The 24611-nt window shown below is 35.9% G+C and overlaps 1 protein-coding gene across 1 annotated transcript; it reads right to left on the bottom strand.

Moving 5' to 3' along the window:
* Nucleotides 1-1370: 1370 nt before the first annotated feature.
* Nucleotides 1371-23136, bottom strand: LOC128228848 (DNA-binding protein SMUBP-2-like). The gene is made up of 16 exons (XM_052940376.1): nt 23032-23136; nt 20731-20888; nt 19422-19623; nt 18936-19036; nt 17246-17406; nt 16774-16974; nt 15444-15659; nt 14225-14331; nt 12532-12714; nt 11114-11232; nt 10433-10527; nt 7546-7669; nt 6980-7156; nt 6396-6549; nt 4870-5011; nt 1371-3245 (listed from the first exon to the last, which is right to left on the bottom strand). Exons 1-16 carry the CDS (start codon nt 23106-23108, stop codon nt 2340-2342), a joined length of 3123 nt encoding a protein of 1040 aa, XP_052796336.1. The 5' UTR covers nt 23109-23136; the 3' UTR covers nt 1371-2339.
* Nucleotides 23137-24611: the final 1475 nt, after the last annotated feature.

Raw genomic sequence — 24611 nt, 5'->3', positions numbered from 1 at the left:
AATCCCCTTCATATGGGGGATAATGGGGAATGCATGGTATCTATATTGCTCTTAACATTTATGATATATGGATTCCAATGTTGCCTAGACCCCTCTAGCTGACCCTGTAGCTCTCCCACTCCCTCACATCTCTCATCCGGTAAGATCCCCTGTGGATAATGGGGGGTACGTGATATTTATATTGCTCTAAACATGTATGACATATGGACCCCAATGGTTAGTACACGCCCCTACCTGTAGGGCAAATCGATAAATTGCTGGTTTATAGCTTGGACTGGTGAACTAGACTGAGATTAGCACTAAACTTCAAAGAAAGGTTATGTTGTTATCTTTTTCCTGCAGGATGCTGAAAAAGCCTCTTTTCCATTAAGACCATTAAAGAGATATGACGTTGTTTCCAAATGTTTCAGCATGCGGGATTACATTGTTATACAGCTGAGAATGGGCAATTCAAAATTCCCTGTGGATATAATGAATGTCAATGCAAAGACTCAGGGTGTTCTGAGCTTGTTATATTTACTAGATAAATAAATTTTCGTTTATCCCACACAACACCAACATAAGGTCATATTCTAACAAAAGGTGTCGTTTATAATAGCAATTTGTTTTTTCTTTCTTATAAATGTTTTTGCTTCAGAAATAGTTTTTTATGATTGATCATTTTTAAGGTTGTTTATTAGAAAAGACCCTCAGTTGACATTTAAAAATCGACCCTTCTGTTGCTGTACGAAGGATGTATTAATTAACAAATCTGTTTCGTACGATGACGTGGTGATCAAAGCATGTTATGAAAACATAGTAAAATAAGTTTCTTAATCATGCATTTTATTTCCTAAAACCAATTTGATCCCGATTCCCAGCTATGCTTACTAGTGCTATGTTTAATCGTAAGTCCCCGTGCTAAGACTTATGTGATTACTAGGGCGCACAGCTTTGTTGTGATCTTGAATGTGTGATAATGTGCGTGTTTGGATATCATGACCATCAGTGCAAATATCACCCCCGAGTTTTGGGGACTTTTAAACATGATCATCATTGCAAGAATTGCAGTTTCGGGGGCATTTGATTATAACTTATCCTTCACTGCAAGTTTCAGTGGTCTTTTTCATGATTGGTGTTTTCTTATGTTAATAATACATTCATCATGTAACCTTTCCAAGTAATGTTTGAATATCTCGATGGTTGAAGAGTTTCAATTTTGTTGTAAATTTTCGCACAAGGAACTTTTACATCCATTTCAACAATCAGGTCAATCGCACACAACCCCGGCCACAGAATCGAAAACCAGCAGCTAGAGAACAGTCCACAAAAACGTCCAGCGCGTTTCGTTCAGAAAACAATTGTTTCACCACCCCTCGCTTTGTTTGTTTGATTAGAAAATTATTTATTCGCAAATTTACATGAATTTTATTGACAGGAGATTTGTGTTGATGAATTTTATATCACTTTATCTTGTCATTATACGGTATGCCTGGATACTGTCCAGGAAGTGTTCTTTCGTTACCATGGAACCGGCTGGTAGCTAGGAACACCAGACAAGCGATAGTATTGATAATCCGAGATGCATATTCCGCCAAGGGTTACGAACCATAACATTGGTTTGAAACACTTCTTAAGATAAAATATTCGTGAATACGGACCCTGCGATGCATATAATATTTTGCCGGAGCAATATAGAAATATTGCTCCCATACACTGAAAATAAATAAAAGCACATGGTTGGATTATCAAATTGATCAGCCAAATCATCTCGACGAGTTGTAAGTATTGCTGTGGTGAATGCTGGATTCTACACAATGTGACTTATGTACATGTTTGCTCTTTCAATATGGGTGTTAATGTTGGATAATTTCACCGTTGTCTGTAAATGTACCGTAAGCTTACCAGTTACCTTATAGTACTGGTCAGCTTATTTTAAATCATGCATAGATTAATCGGGGTTCTTGGTCGAAGCTTCGAAAACATGAAATACTGTCTTAAAATCGTGAAGCAAAAACAAATGTTAAGATCAGTGTTCTTCTTGCGTTGACACGATCAGGACAGTACACGCCAGTAACAAATTCCAGTAAGATGTACATCACCCCCTGCCTATCAGTACAAACATAGAATGGAATGTAGTCGGGAAATTATTGTGTTGAAACAAATTTGACAACACCATTATTTGTTTAGCATAATTATTGAAAAAGAGAAACACTACACACAAATCCCAACTTAATTATCCATGACAAAATAATTTATACGTTGAAAGAACGTTATCACGATAAACCTCTTAATCAAATATTTCTGAAGATTCAAAAGACATCACAGATCAATCAGTATTTAGTTTAAGACATTTTTGCTCATTTTTTTGGTTTTCCTTTTCGCTTAGAAGACAGTTCAGTCAATTTTGAATCCAGTTTTCTTTGTAGATGAGCCTTCTTGTTTTTATCCATGGATCTATCTGGGACCCCACTGCCCCTGTGAAGAACTCCATCCTTGCTAATGCGGGCTCGTGCTTGGGCTCTGGCAGCATCCCCACACCCGTGAACCTCGGGGATGTGGTGGGAGAGGCAGTACCTCCCTTCACAGTGGGAACACACCTGAAACAGGGTGGCCACACTAGTTTTGCACTTCTTAAAACAACATGAGGAGTCCATCTTCTGTACTGTTGCTATCAACGCATCAATGTCATCATCATCCACTTTCTGTATTCTGTTCGATAGCTCTTTGTCAAACTGTCTATGACTGGAAGACTTTAAGGCATTTTTAGAATGCCTTTCCGCACCACTCACATTCTCAGACTTGGCACCAATCTGACGCTTTGCACAATGGAGCTCATGCATCATTAGGTTTGCTTTGATAACATCTTTCTGGCATATTGAACAGCTTACTTTTCCATCACTTCTGGCTATTTCACTTGATTTTGAACTATTACTACATATTTCAATTACATCATTAGATGGTACTTTAGTTTGATTTTCTTTATCAAGATCAATTAGCATATTCTTTTCAACACAATCAGTGTTCTTTATCTTGTTCTTTCTCTTCTTATTCTTTGTCTGGACAACCTCCTTTTCTAAAACATCAGTTACTTCAACTCTTGTATCTTTATCAACAGACCCTCCCTCCTCAACACTTTCAGCTTGGACGGCTCTCTGATAGGGTGATTCTGTTTCCATGGCAGCGCCATCTGGCCTGCCGACAACGATGTGCCTTTCTTCTCCAATTCCTCGACTGACGTGTGACAATCCCATTTTCTCGGCAATCTATAATTAAAATTGAGGGCCAATGAAGAGGTGAAATACTTAAAAAAATCACAACCATGCGCTGTTAAAAGACACTCTCCTTTATTCATGGAAACTCATGGCTGACAGAAATTGCTTTGCTATCGTATAGACAAACTCGTTAATGCTATGTCAGATAATTTGTAATTAAATAAATAAAAGAAGTACTGCATTCCTATGACAACACAAACATTAGTCTTCACTTAGCAGATTTTCAGAGCATGAAGCCAAACAAAGACTTTGCAACATCAAATAAATAAGATTTTTCTTTTGAAATCATTTCAGGTTTATCTCACATAAGGAATTTTCTGAGATACACTGAAAATCACTTTAATTCAATAGATATCAACATAAAATGATGTATACAACAATAATCATTCCAAGTTGTCATTTATTTATATTATTGGGGAAAAATAATGTGCTTCTTTGAAATATGAGATAAATTGTACTTCAGTTTGTCTGCATTTAAAGACTTAATTTCGGACGCAAAAGAGACATAAACTGACAGGATATGTATCTATTGAGGCATTGGGCCTGCGTTATGATTGAAGGCACCAAAGCCTCATTTATCTGCAAGCAAAACAAAATCAATTGAACATAAAATTCTCGGAGAACAGTGGTGCAATAAAATAAGCAGAAGCAAATTCACACAGATTAAATCCAATTAACTATTTTTTCTGGAAAATCAAAACGAATGTGCTTGAAGTTTTACTAATTGAAAACTATTGTTTGTGATTTCCGTAGCAATTTATGTGCAGCATAGAAATCAAGTCTTTAAATGAGCGGAAGTTTCTTCATGTTTCCAACGATTAACTCAAAATTGCTTTCTCAAGTGATTTAAGAAGGAACATGCAAAATTAAAACTTCATTATATCCTGCTAGGTTAAGTCAATTCATTGTAATGGAGAAAAACAGGATGTTTCTACATTCAGATGATTAAAATAAAAAAACACACAGAAAACAAGTTGTTATGAGCAGGAGTCTCTTCATGTTTCCAACAATTAACATACAACTAGTTTTTTTAAGAATCTTAAGGAGGAAAGTGCTAAATCAAAACTTCGTTATATCCTGCAACTTTGAATCAATAAAATGTAATCAACAAAAAATGACGTTTTCAAATTCTGGTGATTCAAATATTGCGCTATCATAACAAATGTTCAAGATTTAAAAAATCTATGAACTCATCATTGTATAAGTTAATTTCTGTTATTGACATTGGAAAATAATGATTACAATTCTTTGTTTTAAAACACTTTCCGAAACGATGCTGGCCTCTTTCCAAGAAATTTCATGTTTTAGATGAGATAAGATGAGGTGAGCTTACCTCATGGAAATGTGAAATGAGATCAAATGAGGTGAGCTTACCTCATCGATATGTGAGATGAGATAAGATGAGGTGAGCTTACCTCATGGATATGTGAGAAAAGACTAGGTGAGGTTACCTCATGGATATGTGAGATGAGATCAGATGAGGTGAGCTTATCTCATGGATATGTGAGATGAGATAAGATGAAGTGAGCTTACCTCATGGAAATGTGAGATGAGATAAGATGATGTGAGCTTACTTCATGAATATGTTAGATGACGTTAGATGAGGTGAGCTTACCTCATGAACAATTAGCCTGTCCCTTGAGGTAAGTGTGGGAGCAAACTCTAGTACATGGACTCCAGTGTTGGCAACAAACACCTCCAGCTGACTCTGTAGCTCCTTCACCCTCTCATCTCCCTCCTCTAGTACACTCCCCTTCCTGCCAATAACAAAGGGGTCATATAACATTATACAGAATAAAACAAATTATAAAATGATACACGTAAACTCCTTATGGCCCTCTATCCATACACCATGGCCCTCTATCCATACACCAAGTTAAATTATCTTAGATTAAGCTATTGCAGTATCCAGTTTTTGCATGGACAGATGGATGGATGGAGGGTACACATAAGGTCTCCTACGGTGAAACCAGGAGTAGCTAATAAGTGATTTATTTTTTGTCCATTAATATTACAAACTTGGAGATAATCATCATGTTATTCTTTAACAACCGATATTAAAGTTAACACTTGTATTCTATAGGTTTAATACAGACTCCAGATGTCGCATGAAACCTTTACAGCTGAACCTGCAGCTCCCCCATTATTTATCAGAGAATTTATGTTCCATTCCTACTTGTAATGCGCTTAATTAAGTTATATATTTTATCCAGTTTGTGACAAAAGTTGATAGCTCTTAGAATCACATTTTTAACTACTTCCAGGGTAGAAACCAGTTCTAATGTCCGCCTTGAGAGGCAATGGGAATGAAGCCTTGTTGGGGCTCAAACCTGGGCCACCACCTCATGAGTCAGAGGCCAACATCCAAGAGTGTTTCTTATATTAGCACAAATTTGTAGGATGGATATTGTACTATGTACCAATAATTTGAAAAACACGAACCAAATTCCAATAGGCAATGATTTTGTTTATCACCTGCCAACCTATTGGATATAAATAACAATTTTGAATGGTAATTCAAAGCTCTCCATTATTTATTCTTCACCCAGGATGTTCTTTTTTCTTAAAATTGAAAGTTAAAAATATAAAACTATCCTTTTGACAGTTTAGATAACATACAAAGCAATCATTTTTGACATTTCAAAATGATAGCCACATTAGATGAGGTAATAAATGTCAAACTTAAGTCCTCAAAATGCAAGACAATTATGAAATAAAGTTAGAAATGTGTCAGAGTAAAATCAGATGTATTCATAGGAGAAGTTATGACAGAGCATAAAAGAAACGCTTCATACAACAGTGTACAATCAAGTTCACACTTGTCCTGTTTTATCAGAATGTGGGTATTGATGTTATGTACCTTGTCATTATATACATGTACTTGTTTGGAGAGATTTAAGCTATTTAGGACTATCAAATGAACAACGATACGTGTTTCAAGCGTATGATGAAGATAATACAGGGTTGCAATAAAAAACATGGTGATCTACTTTATTTAAGGAGCATAAAACACAGCAATTAATGCAAACTTAGCGTAACTTTTTTTAATGGTCTTTAGCCAAAGGAATTACTTATTTAATATGTAGAAATAAATGTTCAAATTATGAAAAATAACTATTTTTTTTGCGAATGTACATGTACCTTTGGTTTTCTTCTTTTCTCTCGCTTGGTTTCTTGTTCTGTCTTGGTTTATCATGGATTTTCTTTGAGGTTTTAGGTTTTGCCCCCTTGTTGCTGGCTTGCTTGTTTAGAGAGATCAGATCAGAGATGTGCTCAGGCCTGGTAATATCACCATCTGCAACAATGTGTCCATTTTCAGGATTAGTTGACTTCTTTCCCAACTAGAAACTAGAATTTCACAAATCAGAAAACGCATTTTTAAGTTAAGGACTACATGACCTTGACCTTTAACCAGATGACCCCAAAATCAACAGGAGTCATCTGTTGACCATGACAACTGTGAATTCAAAATTTATTAAAAACTATACAACAAATTGTTAAAATAATCTGATTGGAAACTATAGTATGCCGACACCGACACCACAGGGCAGAGAAATATCTGTGTGTCTGCCATGTGTCTGCTGCCGACGGCGTTGGGCAATAACAGCGACACAAACACAATTGAACAGAGTTCTAAGCAATTTAACAATAATGAAGAGGCCATCAATTTTTTTATCGGACTCACAAGGTAATCAGGTAACAAAATTAATGAATTAAAGTAAAACCTGTATTATACTGTGTAGCACTGTGTGTTTCCCCAACAGTGGTCATATACTCCACTAGTGTTTTAAGAAAGGGGTCGCTACTGACTGTCATGCTGTCCCCGACCACGGCCAGGTGGCGCCTTGCTCTTGTCACCGCCACATTAATGCGACGCTTCTCGGAAAGAAAACCCACCTCACCTGTAGAGAATAAAGCTTGTTTATTCACAGCTGTGTATTGATTGTAATATGATATTGGACTGGAAAACAGAGAATAATAGTAATACACTCCAGTCCCTTGACACCAATTAGATTCCCTTGTCAACATTTTACCACAACATCATATTGAACAGTGAAACATTCATCTCAAATGTAGTAAGCACAGATCAAATCTGGTGTAATAAGTGTACTAGTATGGGTTTTTGCAAAATACTTCACTGCCTTGATTGTAGTTTGTCATTTTCCAACAACTATGAACATACATTTATAAATGAAATAAAATAGCATTCACTTGCAGACCTTAATGTTGATGATGGATGATTTCATCAAAAATACAAAACAAATAAAGAAATTATAAAATTAATTGAAACCTTTAGGGTTGCTTCTGACAAGAGAGATAACAACGGCCTCTTTTTCCCTCCCCTGGAACCCGTCCACAGATTTCACCTCCACTCCGGGGTACTTCTCTCCCAGTCGAAGTCTGACCAGCTCAACCTACACCACAGTACATGATAACAGTGGTATCAATATGTGTACATGAAAGAACTGTCTGGGGCTCGAACCTTCCACCTTCCCTAAGTAGGCAGACGCTCTAACCATTACAACATGGAGGCACATACAAGCACTTAATCACTTTATCAAGGGGCATAACTTAACTTATATTAAAGTCAAATAATAAAACATGCTACCTTGCTTCTAATGAGCAAACACATTGCTTATATGTGTATCGAGTCCCAAGTGAATATCATGTCTCAGTTATACACTAGATTTTAGACTGACAATGGCCAATGTACAAACCAAGTCTTTGATAAACAAACAAGTGAAATGTTGTGGCCTACAGGCTGAATAATAAAAAGTCTGTAATATATAGTCCAGATAAAGCATAAATGTAAACCAGGATTACACAAAAATTGCTCTTGATATGTTATCATCCGGTTGCCATAACAAAAGCAAAATATATCAATCAGTATTAATACCATCATTATTCCAGACAGGTCTATTTTCTTGCATTACTTTTTACCTCATTAGTAACTATGATAATCAATTTCATACATTCAGGTGAATCTCTATGGTATTGACTCCATATATATGTCATTAACCTAATAATGGGAAATGATATTAATCCATTTTCAAGGTCGCCGACATGCACAGTTGGAATGTAAAGTAATTATAACTAGAAATGTGTCCATAGGACACGGATGCCCCCACTTCGATTTTTTGTCACAGAAAATAAGCCATAATGATTATTCAGGATAAATGATTAAAGCGATTTCCATGGCTATCGAACTTGATCAAGATATTATGGTCACAAACATGTGTTAAAAGTTTGGTGAGGATTGGACAAACAGTTTTCAAGAATTAGATCGGAAACAATCTTCGGGACGTATTTTTCAAGTCTTTTTTTGCAAATAAAGGGCCGTAACTCCTAAATGACAAAAGCGATTTCCATGGCTATCGAACTTGATCAAGATATTATGGTCACAATCATGTATGTAAAGTTTGGTGAGGATTGGACACATACTTTTCAAGAATTAGATTGGAAACATATATTTTTGAAGTATTTTTGGCAAAAAAGGGCCGTAACTCCTAAATGACTAAAGCGATTTCCATGACTATCGAACTTGATCAAGATATTATGGTCACAAACATGTGTTTAAAGTTTGGTGAGGATTGGACAAACGGTTTTCAAGAATTAGATCGGAAACAATCTTCGGGACGTACGTACGTACAGACAGACAGACAGACAGACAGACGTACGGACAAGGGCAACCCTATATGCCGCCACTTTGTGGGGGCATAATTACCTTACATTGTAGCACACACATTTTATGACTTTTTAATATATTTTTTTTCAATTTCATTTTTTTTTTATATATAGAATAGCATGTTGATAGAGATCAGAAAATAAAATTGATTAATCAATGACATTGAATTTGCTCTGAGAAAAGTTGGACAGACGTCTCCCCTCTCCATGCTTGTCTCATTCTGTTTCACAATGTTTGATATTGGGAGATACGGGGATGATTGTGTGTTGTGGTGATGAGGTAAAGTTTACCGTAAACATAAGACACAAGTGTTATGAGCATCATCGAAAAGTAGTAGCAGAAACAGAGCAGACATGACAGTGTAACAGACGGACATTTCACAGTTGTTTTAGTTCATAATGTAATGAATTAAGGCAGGGTGTTTCCTGAAGGTTATAATGGGCAAGTCAATATAAGGCTGAGTGTTACATGGAGGTTATAAGAGACAAGTTAATATAAGGCTGAGTGTTACCTGGAGATTATAAGGGGCAAGTCAATAAAAGGCGAGCATTACCTGGAGGTTATAAGGGGCAAGTCTATATAAGGCTGAGTGCTACCTGGAGGTTATAAGGGGCAAGTCTATATAAGGCTGAGTGCTACCTGGAGGTTATTAGGGGCAAGTCTATATAAGGCTGAGTGTGACCTGGAGGTTATAAGGGGCAAGTCAATAAAAGGCGAGCATTACCTGGAGGTTATAAGGGGCAAGTCTATATAAGGCTGAGTGTTACCTGGAGATTATAAGGGGCAAGTCAATAAAAGGCGAGCATTACCTGGAGGTTATAAGGGGCAAGTCAATATAAGGCTGGGTGTTACCTGGAGGTTATAAGGGGCCAGTCTATATAAGGCTGGGTGTTACCTGGAGGTTATAAGGGGCAAGTCTTATAAGGCTGAGTGCTACCTGGAGGTTATAAGGGGCAAGTCTATATAAGGAGAGCATTACCTGGAGGTTATAAGGGGCAAGTCTATATAAGGCGAGCATTACCTGGAGGTTATAAGGGGCAAGTCTATATAAGGCTGAGTGTTACCTGGAGGTTATAAGGGGCAAGTCAATATAAGGCTGGGTGTTACCTGGAGGTTATAAGGGGCCAGTCTATATAAGGCTGGGTGTTACCTGGAGGTTATAAGGGGCAAGTCTTATAAGGCTGATTGTTACCTGGAGGTTATAAGGGGCAAGTAAATATAAGGCTGGGTGTCACCTGGAGGTTATAAGGGGCAAGTTATATAAGGCTGGGTGTAACCTGGAAGTTATAAGGGGCAAGTCTATATAAGGCTGAGTGTTACCTGAAGGTTATAAGGGGCAAGTCAATATAAGGCTGGGTGTTACCTGGAGGTTATAAAGGGCAAGTCAATATAAGGCTGGGTGTACCCTGGAGGTTATAAGGGGCAAGTCAATATAAAGCTGGGTGTTACCTGGAGGTTATAAGGGGCAAGTCTATATAAGGCTGATTGTTACCTGGAGGTTATAAGGGGCAATAACTGCAATGTCCTCCTGTTTCAGTCCACTCTCAATGAGCTTCTCAACATGTAGTTTAACTATGTCAGCTTCCCCTGAATGTAGATAAAGGGAAAAGATATTTTGATGTAGACAAACAAATCTTACCAGAACAAGAAAACAATTCCCTCCTCCTTAAATAATGAGACAAAAGTAACTGTTTCTACATACTGGTTCATACACATCTATGTAGTAGGCAACAACACATGAAACAGACGATTCACTTTTTCAAGGCTTGACTTAAACACAGATGTTGTAAACTGATACCAGCATGTTGTGATCATTCAATCCTAAGCAATGTTTGTCTGTTGTGCTTTTCTCATGTGATTATTAATTAAGCCAAACATATGGGCCTTGCTTTAAATGTAGGCATTGTCTCTGGCAAGGAGTGTACCAAGTTTCATTTGATTATCTTCAACGTCTTTTGAACTGCTGCCTACATTAGAAAATTTGCCAACAATGACAATGATTCTACCCCCCCCCCCCCAAGAACAATGACAATAAAAACAAGAGTGTGACAATATCCTTGACTTTTGTTTTTAGCAAAACTGAAAACTGTTGAGCTTATAACTTCACTTGAGTATGTATGTTCTGTAATAAGACTTAAATGGACATGTGTTGTTTGAATGTTTGAGGGATTACCTTCATTTCCCTTAGATATTTCCTCTGGAAGGTCGAGCTCCGGCAGGTCACATCCTGCAGTGTCAATAAATAGGAGAGGGGAGGATGTGGTCTCGTTCTCCTCCACACCATCCATATCCCTGTAACACACACACAGACAGGCAGGTGTGAACACAGCCGTGCTAGGTGATTTTGTTGTGGGAAATAAACCAGAAATACACTGGTGGGAATACACAGGTGGTAAGGTGTTGCATTCATTGGCAACAAGAGTACATTAAGATATTGAAAGTGTTAGCATAATTAAAATATTTGTGAAAGATACTTGATATCCCAGACAAGTCAGAAATGAGGTGTCATGTGGCATGTCTGTATGATTACTATGTGAACAATGAATACAAAATAGATATGACACATGCATGTCAAATAAGTCTATCCAAATATAATCATTTGTAAATCAAAAAGTAATTGTAACTCCTAAATTATGGACACTTGTAAACCTTTATCGTCAAAACAAAAACACATACATCTTAAACCTCAAACACTGTTAAAACCTAAATTTTCAGAGATTGACTTACAACCAGTTCTGATCAACAAAATAATGCATTTACAGCCCAGAATACAAAACTGATTACATAACACATACAAAAAACACATTTATATAAATGGTGTGTATACAAATTTTTGCCAACATAGTGTTACTTCACAAACTTGTCTGAGTTCATCCTCTGCACCCCCAGCTTATCATAACCTATATGATACCCTTGGCAAATCAGCTGTAAAAATCTCGTACTCATGAATATTGAATAAGGTGAAATCCAGCCGCTTGATTGGTGGCATGAGACACACCTCATGCAGTCCAGAATAGGCCAAGAAGTTATGGATGTAATCTCGGTTCGAAATAATCCAATAAAATCACGACTTACAAATCGTTTCAGGCAGGATATTGTATAATATGCCGATAGCTCTTCACAAAGGAGATTATTTCCTTATTGTTATCAGCTATTTCATTGGTTGGAAAATGCTTATGAATATTCAAGATTTACGAAGTTTCCCTAGCCAATTTGCCCAGGGTATCATAAAGGTTATGATACGCTGGGGTGCCAAGGATGGTCTGAGTTAAGTCCACTTTTAACTTGTCTGCTTGGTTTTCCAGTAAGTGCAGAGGTAAGTGTACTCCAAACTCACCTAGGCGATCCGGGGTTAATTCCCTGCCTGGGCGGAGTGTTTGCTTTGTGATCACCAAGACGGACAAGTGACCGGGAACTCCGGTTTTTCCCACAACACAAGAGCACACTCACACGTAGCATCGTGCCAACAACAGTGATCAATATAATGTTGTTATAACTTGTTTCACAGTCGTTGTAAAATGAATAAGTATAAATTCAGTCCACATTGAACATAAGTATGCACCATAATGAACTGAAAGTAGGCAGTCTTACCTTAGCAGGTGTTCACTGACAGATGGGTGGGCCACCAGTTTAGACTGGTACAGTTGTTGTGAGGACCAGTCCATTATCATGTGGTGCATGCGGTACTGAGTTGTCAGCATCCTCATCACAGAGTCCCCATACATCTCTAGAACTCTCTCCATCAGGCTCACTGACAAGCCTTCCTGGGCGGCCCTTAAAGATAAACCATTATTAATCAACTGTTACGTATTTGACGAGATACAGAGACAATTGCTGTACCAATACCAGACAATTGAAGACAATATATGCCAGAACTTGCTCAATATCGACCAAACTCGGCCAATATCAACCAAACTCGCCTAATATGAGTTTCCTCCGTTTTGATTGGCTACAAAACTCGCCTAATATAGGATTTGAGAAATGGGCCATTTTCATTGGCTGTCGAAACTCGCCTAATATGAGAAATATGCTGGAAATTATTTTTAACGGTAGCCATTTTGTTTTCCGTTTTCCGACTGTTTTGAAATTGTTGTGCTTCGTATAACTCTATTTGGTATACTTGAACCTATTGAATGATTGAACCACTGTGTACGGTTTGATAAAACAGTTGTATTTTACCCGTTGGTGGATTTTACGACTATTATGATTTTGTACACCGATAAAATGGACGACGAAGGTGAAACATTTGTCGTTTTAGCAAATGATTTACAAAATTAAGACGAAAAGACATGCTTCCTTACAATGTACAGTGCTTTTTTTTATAAGTATGTGCAATGTCACTTTAAGGATGCATGTCAAAATCAGCAAAGTCAAGTCTAGAAAAGCAGACTGACACCATGAATGGATAAAGGATATTAAAATACGTCTTCAATGTGAACTAAAGGTAAGTGATAAGAATGTTTTTAACCAAAATGGTAATAGTTAATTAATAAAATACTTATTAATTAGGAGATTTCATATTGGCCCAGTTATTTGTCCTTTCGGGCTCAGGCAAATACAGCTAACCTCGGACAAATAACTAGGCCAATATGAAATCACCTAATTAATAACATTATAATATTAACCGTGTAAGCTATATCAGCATTACCTATTGGTTAAATTTTCAAGAATTCACTTCAAAAATGTAAAGAGCTAGATTGTGGTGATTACAAAAAACAAGTGTCCAACTTGTTAAAGTTCAACATCTGGTGTCATTTTAATGCACAATGAAAAATAATATGGACCATCACACATTACCAATAGTTTAATTAATACTGACTGATTATCAAATAGTGGAAAATTAAATACATGCATGTACAATCATTTTATATCATAAATACCATGGTCAGCATGAAATAATCCAATTATATATTTTGATATGTATAACTTGTGTAATAACTTTTGACATGACATCACTATGAATAGCCTTAAAAATTTGCTCATTACATAGCATTGTTATGCTTATTTAGCACTGCGAATCATGAGTATTTATGATGTAAATAGAATATCACATGAGTGGTCATTCAATACAAAATATATTACCACGGCTTGTTTTCATTAATTATAGATGAATAGTTTAATAAATTCTGTACTAAATGACCACTTATGTATTTCCTCCAATTAAAAGGTCAGTTGAAAACTTATTCTATTGATACTTATTCTACTGATATTAAAGAAATACTAGAAAAGTTCTTTTCTCTTCTAAAGAGGAACTCTTTTTTTTTTGGTTCCCTGTAGAACTCACTCATTGGAGAGGATGGTAGGAGGAAGCTGTAGATGGTCCCCAGCCAGGACGCACTTCCTGGACCTCAACAAGGGGATCCAGCAGGCAGCCTCCAGGGCTTGGGATACCTACACATGTATAGTATACGGGGAAATATTAATAATTGACCATCATAAATTCAAGCAATACATCACCGCATATTATTGTAGAATAGTTGTAATTTGAGGTTCCACAAAAGGATCCCTCATTTGAAATATAAAAGTTGTCATCATTATTTTGTCTATGATTAAAATTTCAGCTTTAAATGCATGTAAATAAAACATTTAACTTCTAAGTTTAGGCCTCAACTATTCACAAAAAACTTATAAACAATCCTCTCTTTTAGCTTAAAGCAGTCAATGCTGGTAATGTTGTTTTTAATTTGAGTACCAAAGAGATTAAATCCCTGTCCTGTGCACAACCTAGCATTGCTATCTTTGAATGTATGAACAATTTATTTCAAGTACCAGAATTATAAGAAAAATCAAGGTACAAGGGGAGATAACTTCACACAAAAAATCCACAATAGTTTAAATTCCTGTGTTCTGCATAACTTTTCAATGTTTGAAGTTGCATTCAGTTCCTTTCAGTAGTTTCAGAGTAATACATTGGACAAGGTAAGGGAGATAACAATGTTACCAAGAAATACATGTATAATTCTTGAACTGTGCAAGTTTACATCAATAAAAGGACCTTTTAATTCCTTTGAATAGTTTTTTTGGGGTTATGCCCTGGACAATGTTGCAGTAAAAAAGTTGAACAAAGGGAGACAGATTTGCAACAAAAAGCCCATGAGTTAAAACTCTTGCAACGTGCACATCTACACACATATATGATATAGGTTATGATATACTGGGGTGTCGAGGGAGATCTACACATTGTCATCTATCTGTGGTCCATCAATAAATTCAATTTGCCCAAAAGAGTTCTGACAAAATTTGATTAAAGAAAAAGAAGCACTAGAATCACAGGAGTGTGAATAAAATTGTGTTTATTGCCTACAAAATGCACTTCTGGCTTGAATTGAAGATCATGGTATGTTTTTTTGAGTAAAACCCAAATACTGCCACTTTTTTCTCCAAAAAACAGACAAGCTTATGATTAACAATAATAAAAACAGAATGTGTACCTTAGGCATAGTAATATTGCTTAAGTATGGTGTCAATAAAAAGTACAATGCTTCATTGATTATAATTCTAACCTCATCAATAACAGTTAGGTCAAAGTGGCTTTCCTCCAGCAGTTTCATAGGTCCAGCATCAGTTGCACTGGTCAGAGTAACCAAAATAACATCTGCACGCTTGAGAATGTCCCTGGTCGCTGTAGTTTCACGCTGACGGAGCTCCTTACGGAGATGTTTCATGTCCTCGCGAGCTCTTTGTCGCTGCCCTCTGTCTCTGGTTTTCTTCAGATCAGACTAAAATAAGGATTTTATGGAATAAATGCTCAGTAGATTATGTAGGAAATAGTAGTGCCAGGAAATAGTTAAAACATCTATTTATATGACTTCTTTTAATACCATTATTATTTTATTTAAGTTTGTCATTTATAAAACAAACAAAAATTAAAAGGGAAAAACAAGTTTAATCTGAATATTAAAAACAAATATATAAGAAAGGTTCTCCCATTAAAATTACTATAAAATTAATATGTATATAGTATGAATAATAGTATGTTCGACACATTCATTCAGAGTGATGACTACCCCCACATGCCCCCTTCACACAAAATGATATTATTTGACTGAGATAATATCAAGGAAAGTAATTCCTATTTGCCTTAAAAATAATTGATGGCAAACATCCCTTAGACGTGTCACCTTAGTTTGCAGAACAATATGCGGGCACTACCAGGTATTGTGTTAATGTGTACCACAGGTCGGAGTGATCCATCTTAAACTGTGGGAAAAGTTTGCTCCACATACTACAATATAGCTTCCCAATATAAGTGTAAAAGTCAAGGGCACATTACTCTAAGAAAAATGGCAGTTGGTTATAAAAAACAGCCTGGCACTACTGCACACCATGTTGGTACTGTGGCGAGAAGCTCCATAACCCCTTACACAGTGAAAGTGTAAAAATCAAACGCAAGAGCATGTGTCCCAAATGTCTCAAAAGACCAAATGTACACCAGACACTAAGACACATCTTGGCTGTAATGAGTATCATGTATCACAGTAATATCTCTAAAACTGTGGGAGCAGTTCTCTCAACAAACTCTTTAAATTGCCAGAGTCAAATTTATATTCAAGGGCACATAACTCTAAAAAGAAATGGCCATAGGTCATGAAAATATGTCGAGCACAACTACCCATCATAGTTGTTGTTATTTATTTGTACCATGTATCATGTGCTCCCCAAACCTTTGCCAACAAACCCACCAATCAACTGAATTGGTGACTCCAACATAACCCCCTTCAGTCATAGTTTGCGAGGGTAAAATAATTATTTCCAGATTGATTTACCAAAATGACTATTGAACCTATTCAATTTAATTTAACCAATCAAAGGTAAGGGCACAATTTCCCATACCAGGGCCTTATCAAGGTCCTTTCTCACATCTACCACCAGCTGGGCCTCATCACTGCGAGCCAGAATTGCATCTAGAGAGAACTTTTGTAGGTGGGGCAGGAGGCGGGCGGGATGACCCAGTCGCACAATACGGTGCTTTGTACGTGACAGGCGGTCCACCAGGTTGTCCACTGCAATGTTGGATGGGGCACATGCCAGCACCTGTAGAATTGTTCTCATTAGCAAAATACTACGGTACCTATATAGAACACAAGTTATTATGTTACAAAATGTGGTCTTTTACAATCCATAATAATATTTAAAAACAATAATTTACCACGATATGATTGTGTTTCATTACAATGTAGCAAGACAAAAAAAACATGTTGGTGTTAAGAATTTAAGGTGCAAGTAAATTCCTAGATAATAGTGACCCAATAGATCTGTTTTAACTCCGTTTAATTGCGAGTACGGTTTGAAAGAAAGCTTATACCTTGTGTCCCTGTTTGACTGCCTGAAGGATGATCTCAATGACAGTGGTGGTTTTCCCCGTGCCTGGGGGCCCGTGCACCACTGCCACTTCCCGCTGGCTGAGGGCAAACTGTACAGCCTCTTGCTGAGAATCATCAAGGCTTGTGTTGGAATAAACAAGCTCTGAAAATATGTTAGTGTTTCAAATAATATATGTCATGAACTTATATATAGATTTTGCATAATAAACTAAAAAAACAAAGCACTTGAAGCAGATGCAAGAGTTTGTATATTTTTCTCAGCTGGTAAAGGGACAGATTTCAAAAGTTATTAATTCAAGAGTTAAGGCTTAAGTTCAGCAGGATGTATATGCATATATTTTATTCATATAGCCCATGGCTAGAAACCAGTTTTTATGCTTATTTTGAGAAGTCACTGTATTAACTAGGGATGGAAACTAGTACCCGAGTTCTCGAGTACTCGATCGAAAGTCCAAGTACTCTAGTACCAAATCACTACTCGAGTACTCGGAAAAAAAATCTATAAAAATCACCAAATACACGATTTACAGACAAAATATCAGATCTGGTTGGTTGCCAATAGGACAATTTACGGTCCCTCTAATCCCCGCTGTGCATACAATTGACCTCAATCAATTAGTTGACAGTTGTTGTGATGGTTGCAAACTGTCAACAAAGGAACCCTATTTCAAATTAGCACTGATATCAATTAGCGAAGTTTTGATAGCGGTACTTTCAACCTTATTCATTGAGAATTGTCTAAAATGTTTTCTGACCTCATGTGAATGACTCTCCGATACTCGTATTGGGTATCATATAAATTATAGTTAAAAATTTACAATGTATCTGCCGCCATGTATGAATATATGTTTTGTATATGACCTCATTTGCCACGTGTATGGTATGAGCGAATAAACGGTGTTTGACTTTGACTTTGACCTACACAATTCTATTGTAAACCAATTGGAGACTTTTCACCAAACAATGGACGCTAACGAGCGAAAGAGTATCGACCGTTACGAGAATTGATTTCTTAATCGGCGTATTTTAACTATTTTTGCAATGATTATCACAATTGATTGGTTGATATTTTAAATCAAGAATTATGAATATTAATGAGGTAAACAACAATTACACAGTACGAAAAACTATCATCTAAAAAAATAATTTGTAGAGTAAACAACTAAAAAACTGAACTTCGTATTGAATTTCATTCACTTTTTTATGTATGCTATTAATTTTCGTTCATTGTAATTCTGATTGTTGTTCATTTCTGCAGTGCATACTTGTATAAATGAAACGAATAAAACAAATTAAAAGCCTGAAACAACATTTGTTTTCTTTTTATATCATTTTTTGTTAAAATACGTAATGAAAGTTTACTTTAAAGGTGAAAATGACCGATAATACGACCAACGCACAATATACGCCATTAATGATACATGTATACACAATCTTGTCTTCGCGAACACATATATTCAATTTGTCCGAGTAATCGAGTACCCGAGTACTCGATCGAACAATCATCCGAGTACTCGAGTATTAATTTTACTACTCATTGCTAGTATTAACATTTTCCGCCCTGTAAACGCAATGCCTCTCTAATTCCAAACCAAGCTAGGACACCTATTAACATTTAAGAAGTGCACATAAATACAAAACCAGAAAGGATTCAAAGCCAGATGGTTATACCTTTCAACGTGAGAGGAGGGGAGAGAGGCTGGTCTCCAAACAGGACCGATATCAGTTGCTGGCTCACCTCATGTCGACCATGGCTCAAACCTTCTAGGGTCCTGGACAACATCAAATAAACAAAGTAAAGATTAGTGTTCATTCTGTAGCATCAATGTTTTAAAAGATTAATCACATTATATGTTCACCATTAGATCACAAACGACTACTTAAAGGTAAGAACAATGTAACTCGATTACATGTTCGGTACCCACTAATATTTCAGTTTTAGATTGAACGAAATATGATTGAACATTTAATGGTGATACAAATGTGTAAGTTCTAAGATTTGTAACAGTCAATAAAATTACATAACTTTAATAATGTTTTATACAAATAACGTTTAATTTCAGTCAGGATCCATCCAACAATGAAAATTACAAGTAGCTGTTCATTTAAGATATTCTATTTTTTTCACATGCAATTCAACAGAACCTTTCTACATACCTCTTCAGTCGCTTGTATGTAACATCATTGGCCAGTTTTGTGATTTTGTAGTAGTCATGGAGACCAGATTCCAGTGAGAAGATGTCCACTGAATCATCAAAGGCCACAGTGACCGCTGTTGGGCTTACCCTGGTCACTATGCCGGAGCCAAGACTGTCCGACTGACCAACGGATGAAGAGGCATCCAGGCCAACTATGTCACCTGTATAGTGAGTGAGATTTAAACCACAATTTTATCTTTGTGATCTTCTTCTGTAATTTGCTGAACTGTGTTTAAGTCTCATAGCTTTTACCAAGTTTTGGTAAGGTAAATATCCTGAACTTTTCTGTAAAATTTCAGGGTAGATATCTTTTAAAGGTTTTTCTTTAATTTGAAAGGGACGTAACTTGCAAAATCATGCTAGGGCTTCTCAACATACATAATTTAGTAGATCTGTTGACTGTTAAGCTTTGAGCTTAAGTTTCAATCAAACACATTAAGTTAGTGGTTGGTGAAAAATGGACTTAATAGTACTACCATGTACTTTGCATTATAATAATATAATATTTTTTATGAAAGTCTTTTTACCTGTTTAAGACAATATAGCTCATTCAACATTTTAATGAATTGTGTGGTTTTGGGGATTATTGAATTCCAAAATAGTTGTTTTTCTTCACATTCAGAGATCAGTTTGCAATATTAACTATCATGATTTATTGCAGTGGATATTTACCCACCAAGATATTTCAGATGTTTCAGGTCTTTTGAAACTAACATTTTAATAATTTTCTCTTTTGCAGGAGACAGAAAAGGTTGTTGTTTAACTTTAAATTTCCCTAATCTTTTATGTAAAGTGATGATTTATTTTCAAAATGGCATATTTCACAACTCAAATTTTTCCAAAATGTCTAGGGCCTTTTTCCCAAAACTGACAGAAACAGCCTCATCAATTACATCATGTTGTAACTATATGCACTCAATAGTTCTTGCACGCAAAACATGAACATATAACAAGGTTTATTCAACCTTGACATGTCTATTTTAGTAGGGGTGATGACTGGGAAGCCTTGTAAAAATATCAATCCAATACATCAAGTAGTAATAAGAAATAGCCTCAATACAAATGTAGTTACTTGTGTGCAAAACTTGAACCAAGGTGTGACACAAATGCAAGGTTGACTCTCCTTATTCTTTGAATTCTTTTGGTAGTCAACCTAAAAATGTAATTCAAAGAGGTTCTTGTAAATTAACCGCCAAAGCATAAGGTTCAAGGTGTGAAAAGTAGGTGCCAGACTGGTATATGGAAGGGAAATACCATAATGGGTGTACCTGCAGAAAAAGTGTGTGAAGGTAAGGCATCCAGATGAGTTTCCAACACTACCAGCACTCTTCCAAACATCCCAGACTTCCTCTCCCCAATATGCAGTTTTAAAAGGCATACTCCTCTCCTTTGTAGCTCCTTTGGTGGTAACTTCTCATGTAACAACCTGAAATTGTTGCAAATTTTTTTTTATAAAGTAAAACAGCGGTCGCTTGGGCCTGAGGACGCCGGGACTGAGCAAAAACGTTAAGTGATCCAATGTTTCAAACCACCCCAATTCCCATTTTAGTCTGTTATGAAATGTCTTACAATACATTTTCAAAGTTTGAAGTCGACAGTTTACTTCAGCACAGATTATGTTTAGCTTTGTGGAAATCGCTCATATGTTCAAAAGCTGTCGTATACTAAATGTGAATACATGTATGTAAAATATAAAACAATAATTAAATAAATAGCAAAGTTTATTTTTACAAAAAAAGAACTTTTTTTAACAAACACCATCAGAATATAATTTAATTCTCGTCATTATCTTTTCACACTTGTCTTCTCAAATGCCCTCATCAAGTATTATCTGCCTTGCGTAAACGGTGATAATCACTTTTCACTCCTTTTTAAAATTGCTTTCATCTGTCATTGCAATTCATACAACTTGCAAAAATTAACACCTACCAATTGTTTGTTTATTTTAGAACATGCTTTCGAGAAAACGTGTGAACTTATGACCTCAAAGTCATCATAAGGTTTCACGCAAGTACCCACATCTGTGACACATTCTATCCAAATATAGGCTAGTCTAATAAGCTACAGTCTGATAAAAGTTATGCAATTCTGTACTGCATATACCTGAAAATCTAGGATTATGACCTCAGTTTCGATCCATGGTCAGTATATTTTATATGAAAATAAAAGGCATAATGGTTGGAACTATAAAGCCTCTACCTCCACTGATCGCCAGTCCGCAGTTTTACTGTAATTACTAGTTATGTAATAAACGCAATTGAATGAATCAGATGTAAATAAAGATAAACACTTTGATAAACACTTTGATAAACACTTTGAAACTTGTTTAATTTTCTACATCTAAATCAATATAATTACATCATAAAAATTATATCAATACATAATGGGAGGCTAATTCAGTGTGGCAGAGACATAACATGTCATTGGATAAATAATTGACAAAACATCATTTTAACTGTGGTGTATCTCACGGTATATATATATATATCCCCCCCCCCCCCCCCCGTTCTTGAACTGAGTAGGAAATGAAGATAACACCTTAAAGGGGTTAGACACCAGTGCCAAAATCAGCAAATACATTTTTCCCACAACACAAGCCTAGGATTGGCTATTAGCTAGTACAATAATACATAATTTTACGTAATTAAAAATTATATTTTGTCGCTGTCTCAGCTGAATTTACTCTTTTAAAAATAACTCACAATAGTTTCCCAGTCTATAGTGTGAATGTTTTGCGTGTGAAAGTCAGATGATAAGTACAGATAAATTTTCCGACCATATTTTAAATAAAAATCCAGTTAATAATGAATTGGTAAAATAAAGAATTTCCCATATTAAAAGTCCAGGGCTTTTTTCTGCCCATTTAGGAAAAAAGACCCTAGACATTTTGGGAAATTTAATATTAGCTCATATTCCCTTTAAAAGACCCAAAAAATATCAATCCTTGTGGTGTAATATCTATTGCAATAAATCATGACAGATAATATTTCATACTGATCTCTGAATGTGATGATAATCAATGATCTCCAAGTTCAATGTTCAAACTTTACATCACATAATTTATTAGGATGTTGAAAATGAACTAGTACATGTACATGTAAAAAAACATTCATAAAAAAAAATGATTGGGATTTTTTTCTGAAGATTGGAAAAATATCTTATATTTTACTTTGGGAATGGGTCCAATAGTCAGACCTGTGGGTACTATAGAAAAAGCCCTGAAGTCATATAAAAATCTGTCAATATCTTAATCCTACCTACCTTGTGTCTTCTAGGAAATGTTGGCCCTTTAGTTGATCAATCCTTATGTTATAGTAAGAATACTTCAAAACAACTTTAATTGAATTTGAAAATTAATTTCAAAACGAGATTTTAATACCTGTACTGTAACATTTTGAAAATGAGTTACAGTCGATTATTGGCTATAGTTGCAATGTGATCACGAAGCGAATACATAACATGGTACGTAAAACGTGGGTACGAATAAAATAACAGGATATTGTCATCCAAATATTTGTTTTAGGGCAAGGGGAGAACAAATGTGATAGCAAAGAAATAAGTAAGTAAACCTTGTCTGTTCAATTTCAGATGACCTTTCCTTTTCAAGTAACTTATGCGTTTTGTCAACAAATGCCTCTACTGACATTTTTGAGGTGTCAAGAGAAATAACTCGATAACTTATCCATTTTAACCCAAAGAAATTCAAATGATATGCATGGTCATATAGCAGCAATTTCATACTCGAAATTCCGAAAAATGCTATAGGTTAATGTTTAGTGAGTTATCTTCCTTTATATTTAATTTCGATATTGTTTAAGCTGTATGTGTGTTTGCCATCTTTTTCTTTATTCAGCTGTATGAATTTTCATTTGTTTCTGTCGTTTATTTGTCGCACATGTTTTTCTTTGTATATACTGCAGTACATGACTTGTATGTCTGATATGCCGTTTGTTTAATTACCTCTCATGTTACTTTTAAAGTACATTTATTATTTAGTATATTCAATCTTTCAATTTAATAAGCATTGCACTGTCATATTATGTTCATAAGAGTTTGTCTTTCAAATGTAAAGGGTAGGTCTATGATAAACAAATATCAACATCTTTTTTCTATTTAAAAAAAAGATCTTAAAATCATGCAGTAAGTTATATGCCATAACCTCCCCTCATATATGTGAATGTCTTTTTACCATTTTGATATCGTGTTCCTCTTTTGAAAGCTTAGCCCGTTCTCACGTCTACTGGGCTGGGATACAATAATTATGAACGACGTAATTTCCAATATTGTTGTCCATCGTGCATTTGGGACATATAAGCTAGCTTATTCGTCAATAGATTGATATGTTTTGCGTATTCAATTACCTCCAGTTTGTTTCCATTAGCATCAAACTTTTCATGATTTTTTTTCCGATTTCAGGTGAGTTATGTTTTTTTCCTACATTTACTGGAAATAAAACAATGCTCAGGATATAGGAAAAAAATCTACGTAATTCCCATACAAATTAAAGAATGCGGCCTAATGATGTTATGTTTAGTAGTTCAAAAGTTCAAATAAAAAACTGTTTCTTGGAAATTCTTGAAAAGATACGTTGGTGTTGGCCTCTTCAGAGATACACGTATTTGCACCAATGCCAATTAGATGTTTACATGTAATTATATTTTGGACATCCTTATTTATTCTATGTGATACAAATATCTTCTCGCCGTAGAGAAAGGTATTAAATGAGGACTGGAGATTTTTTTCTACACTATTATTAGAAATATTAGACAGTGTACTATTATTTTGGTATTATTTAACAATATGTATAAAAATTCATACATATATATGCCATATCTTCGCTTTAATGCAAACTTTTTTTATGTCCGCTCAATGCATTCTGTTTGCTTTTCTGTTGCCTGTGTGTGTGTGTGTGTGCGTGCGTGCGTGCGTGCGTGCGTGCGTGCGCGCGCGCGCGCGTGTGCGTATGTGTGTGCGTCCTGTCCGTGTATGTGTGCTGTCTGTCTGTCTGTGTGTGCGTCTGTCTGTGTTAGTGTCTGTCTGTCAGTATGTCTGTTTGTCTGCCTGCCTACCTCTTGCCTGCCTGCCTGCCTGTTTGTCTGTCTGTCTGTCCGTCCATGCGTCTGTCCGTCCGTCCGTCTGTCTGTCCGTC

This window comes from Mya arenaria, chromosome 3, assembly GCF_026914265.1.
Source record: "Mya arenaria isolate MELC-2E11 chromosome 3, ASM2691426v1".
NCBI lineage: Eukaryota > Metazoa > Mollusca > Bivalvia > Myida > Myidae > Mya > Mya arenaria.
The sequence above is the reverse complement of the archived record's forward strand: the minus strand, read 5'-3'. Positions and strand labels throughout refer to the sequence as shown.

Bases quoted from the DNA above. Each gene is read 5' to 3' on its own strand.
- LOC128228848 (XM_052940376.1), bottom strand. From the start codon at position 23,108: ATGTCAGTAGAGGCATTTGTTGACAAAACGCATAAGTTACTTGAAAAG. The intron at 16,975-17,245 runs GTATAAGCTTTC...ACAATTCTACAG, and splicing joins CAGTCAAACAGGGACACAAG to GTGCTGGCATGTGCCCCATC. The intron at 6,550-6,979 runs GTTTTACTTTAA...ACATTGTTGCAG, and splicing joins TGCTACACAGTATAATACAG to ATGGTGATATTACCAGGCCT.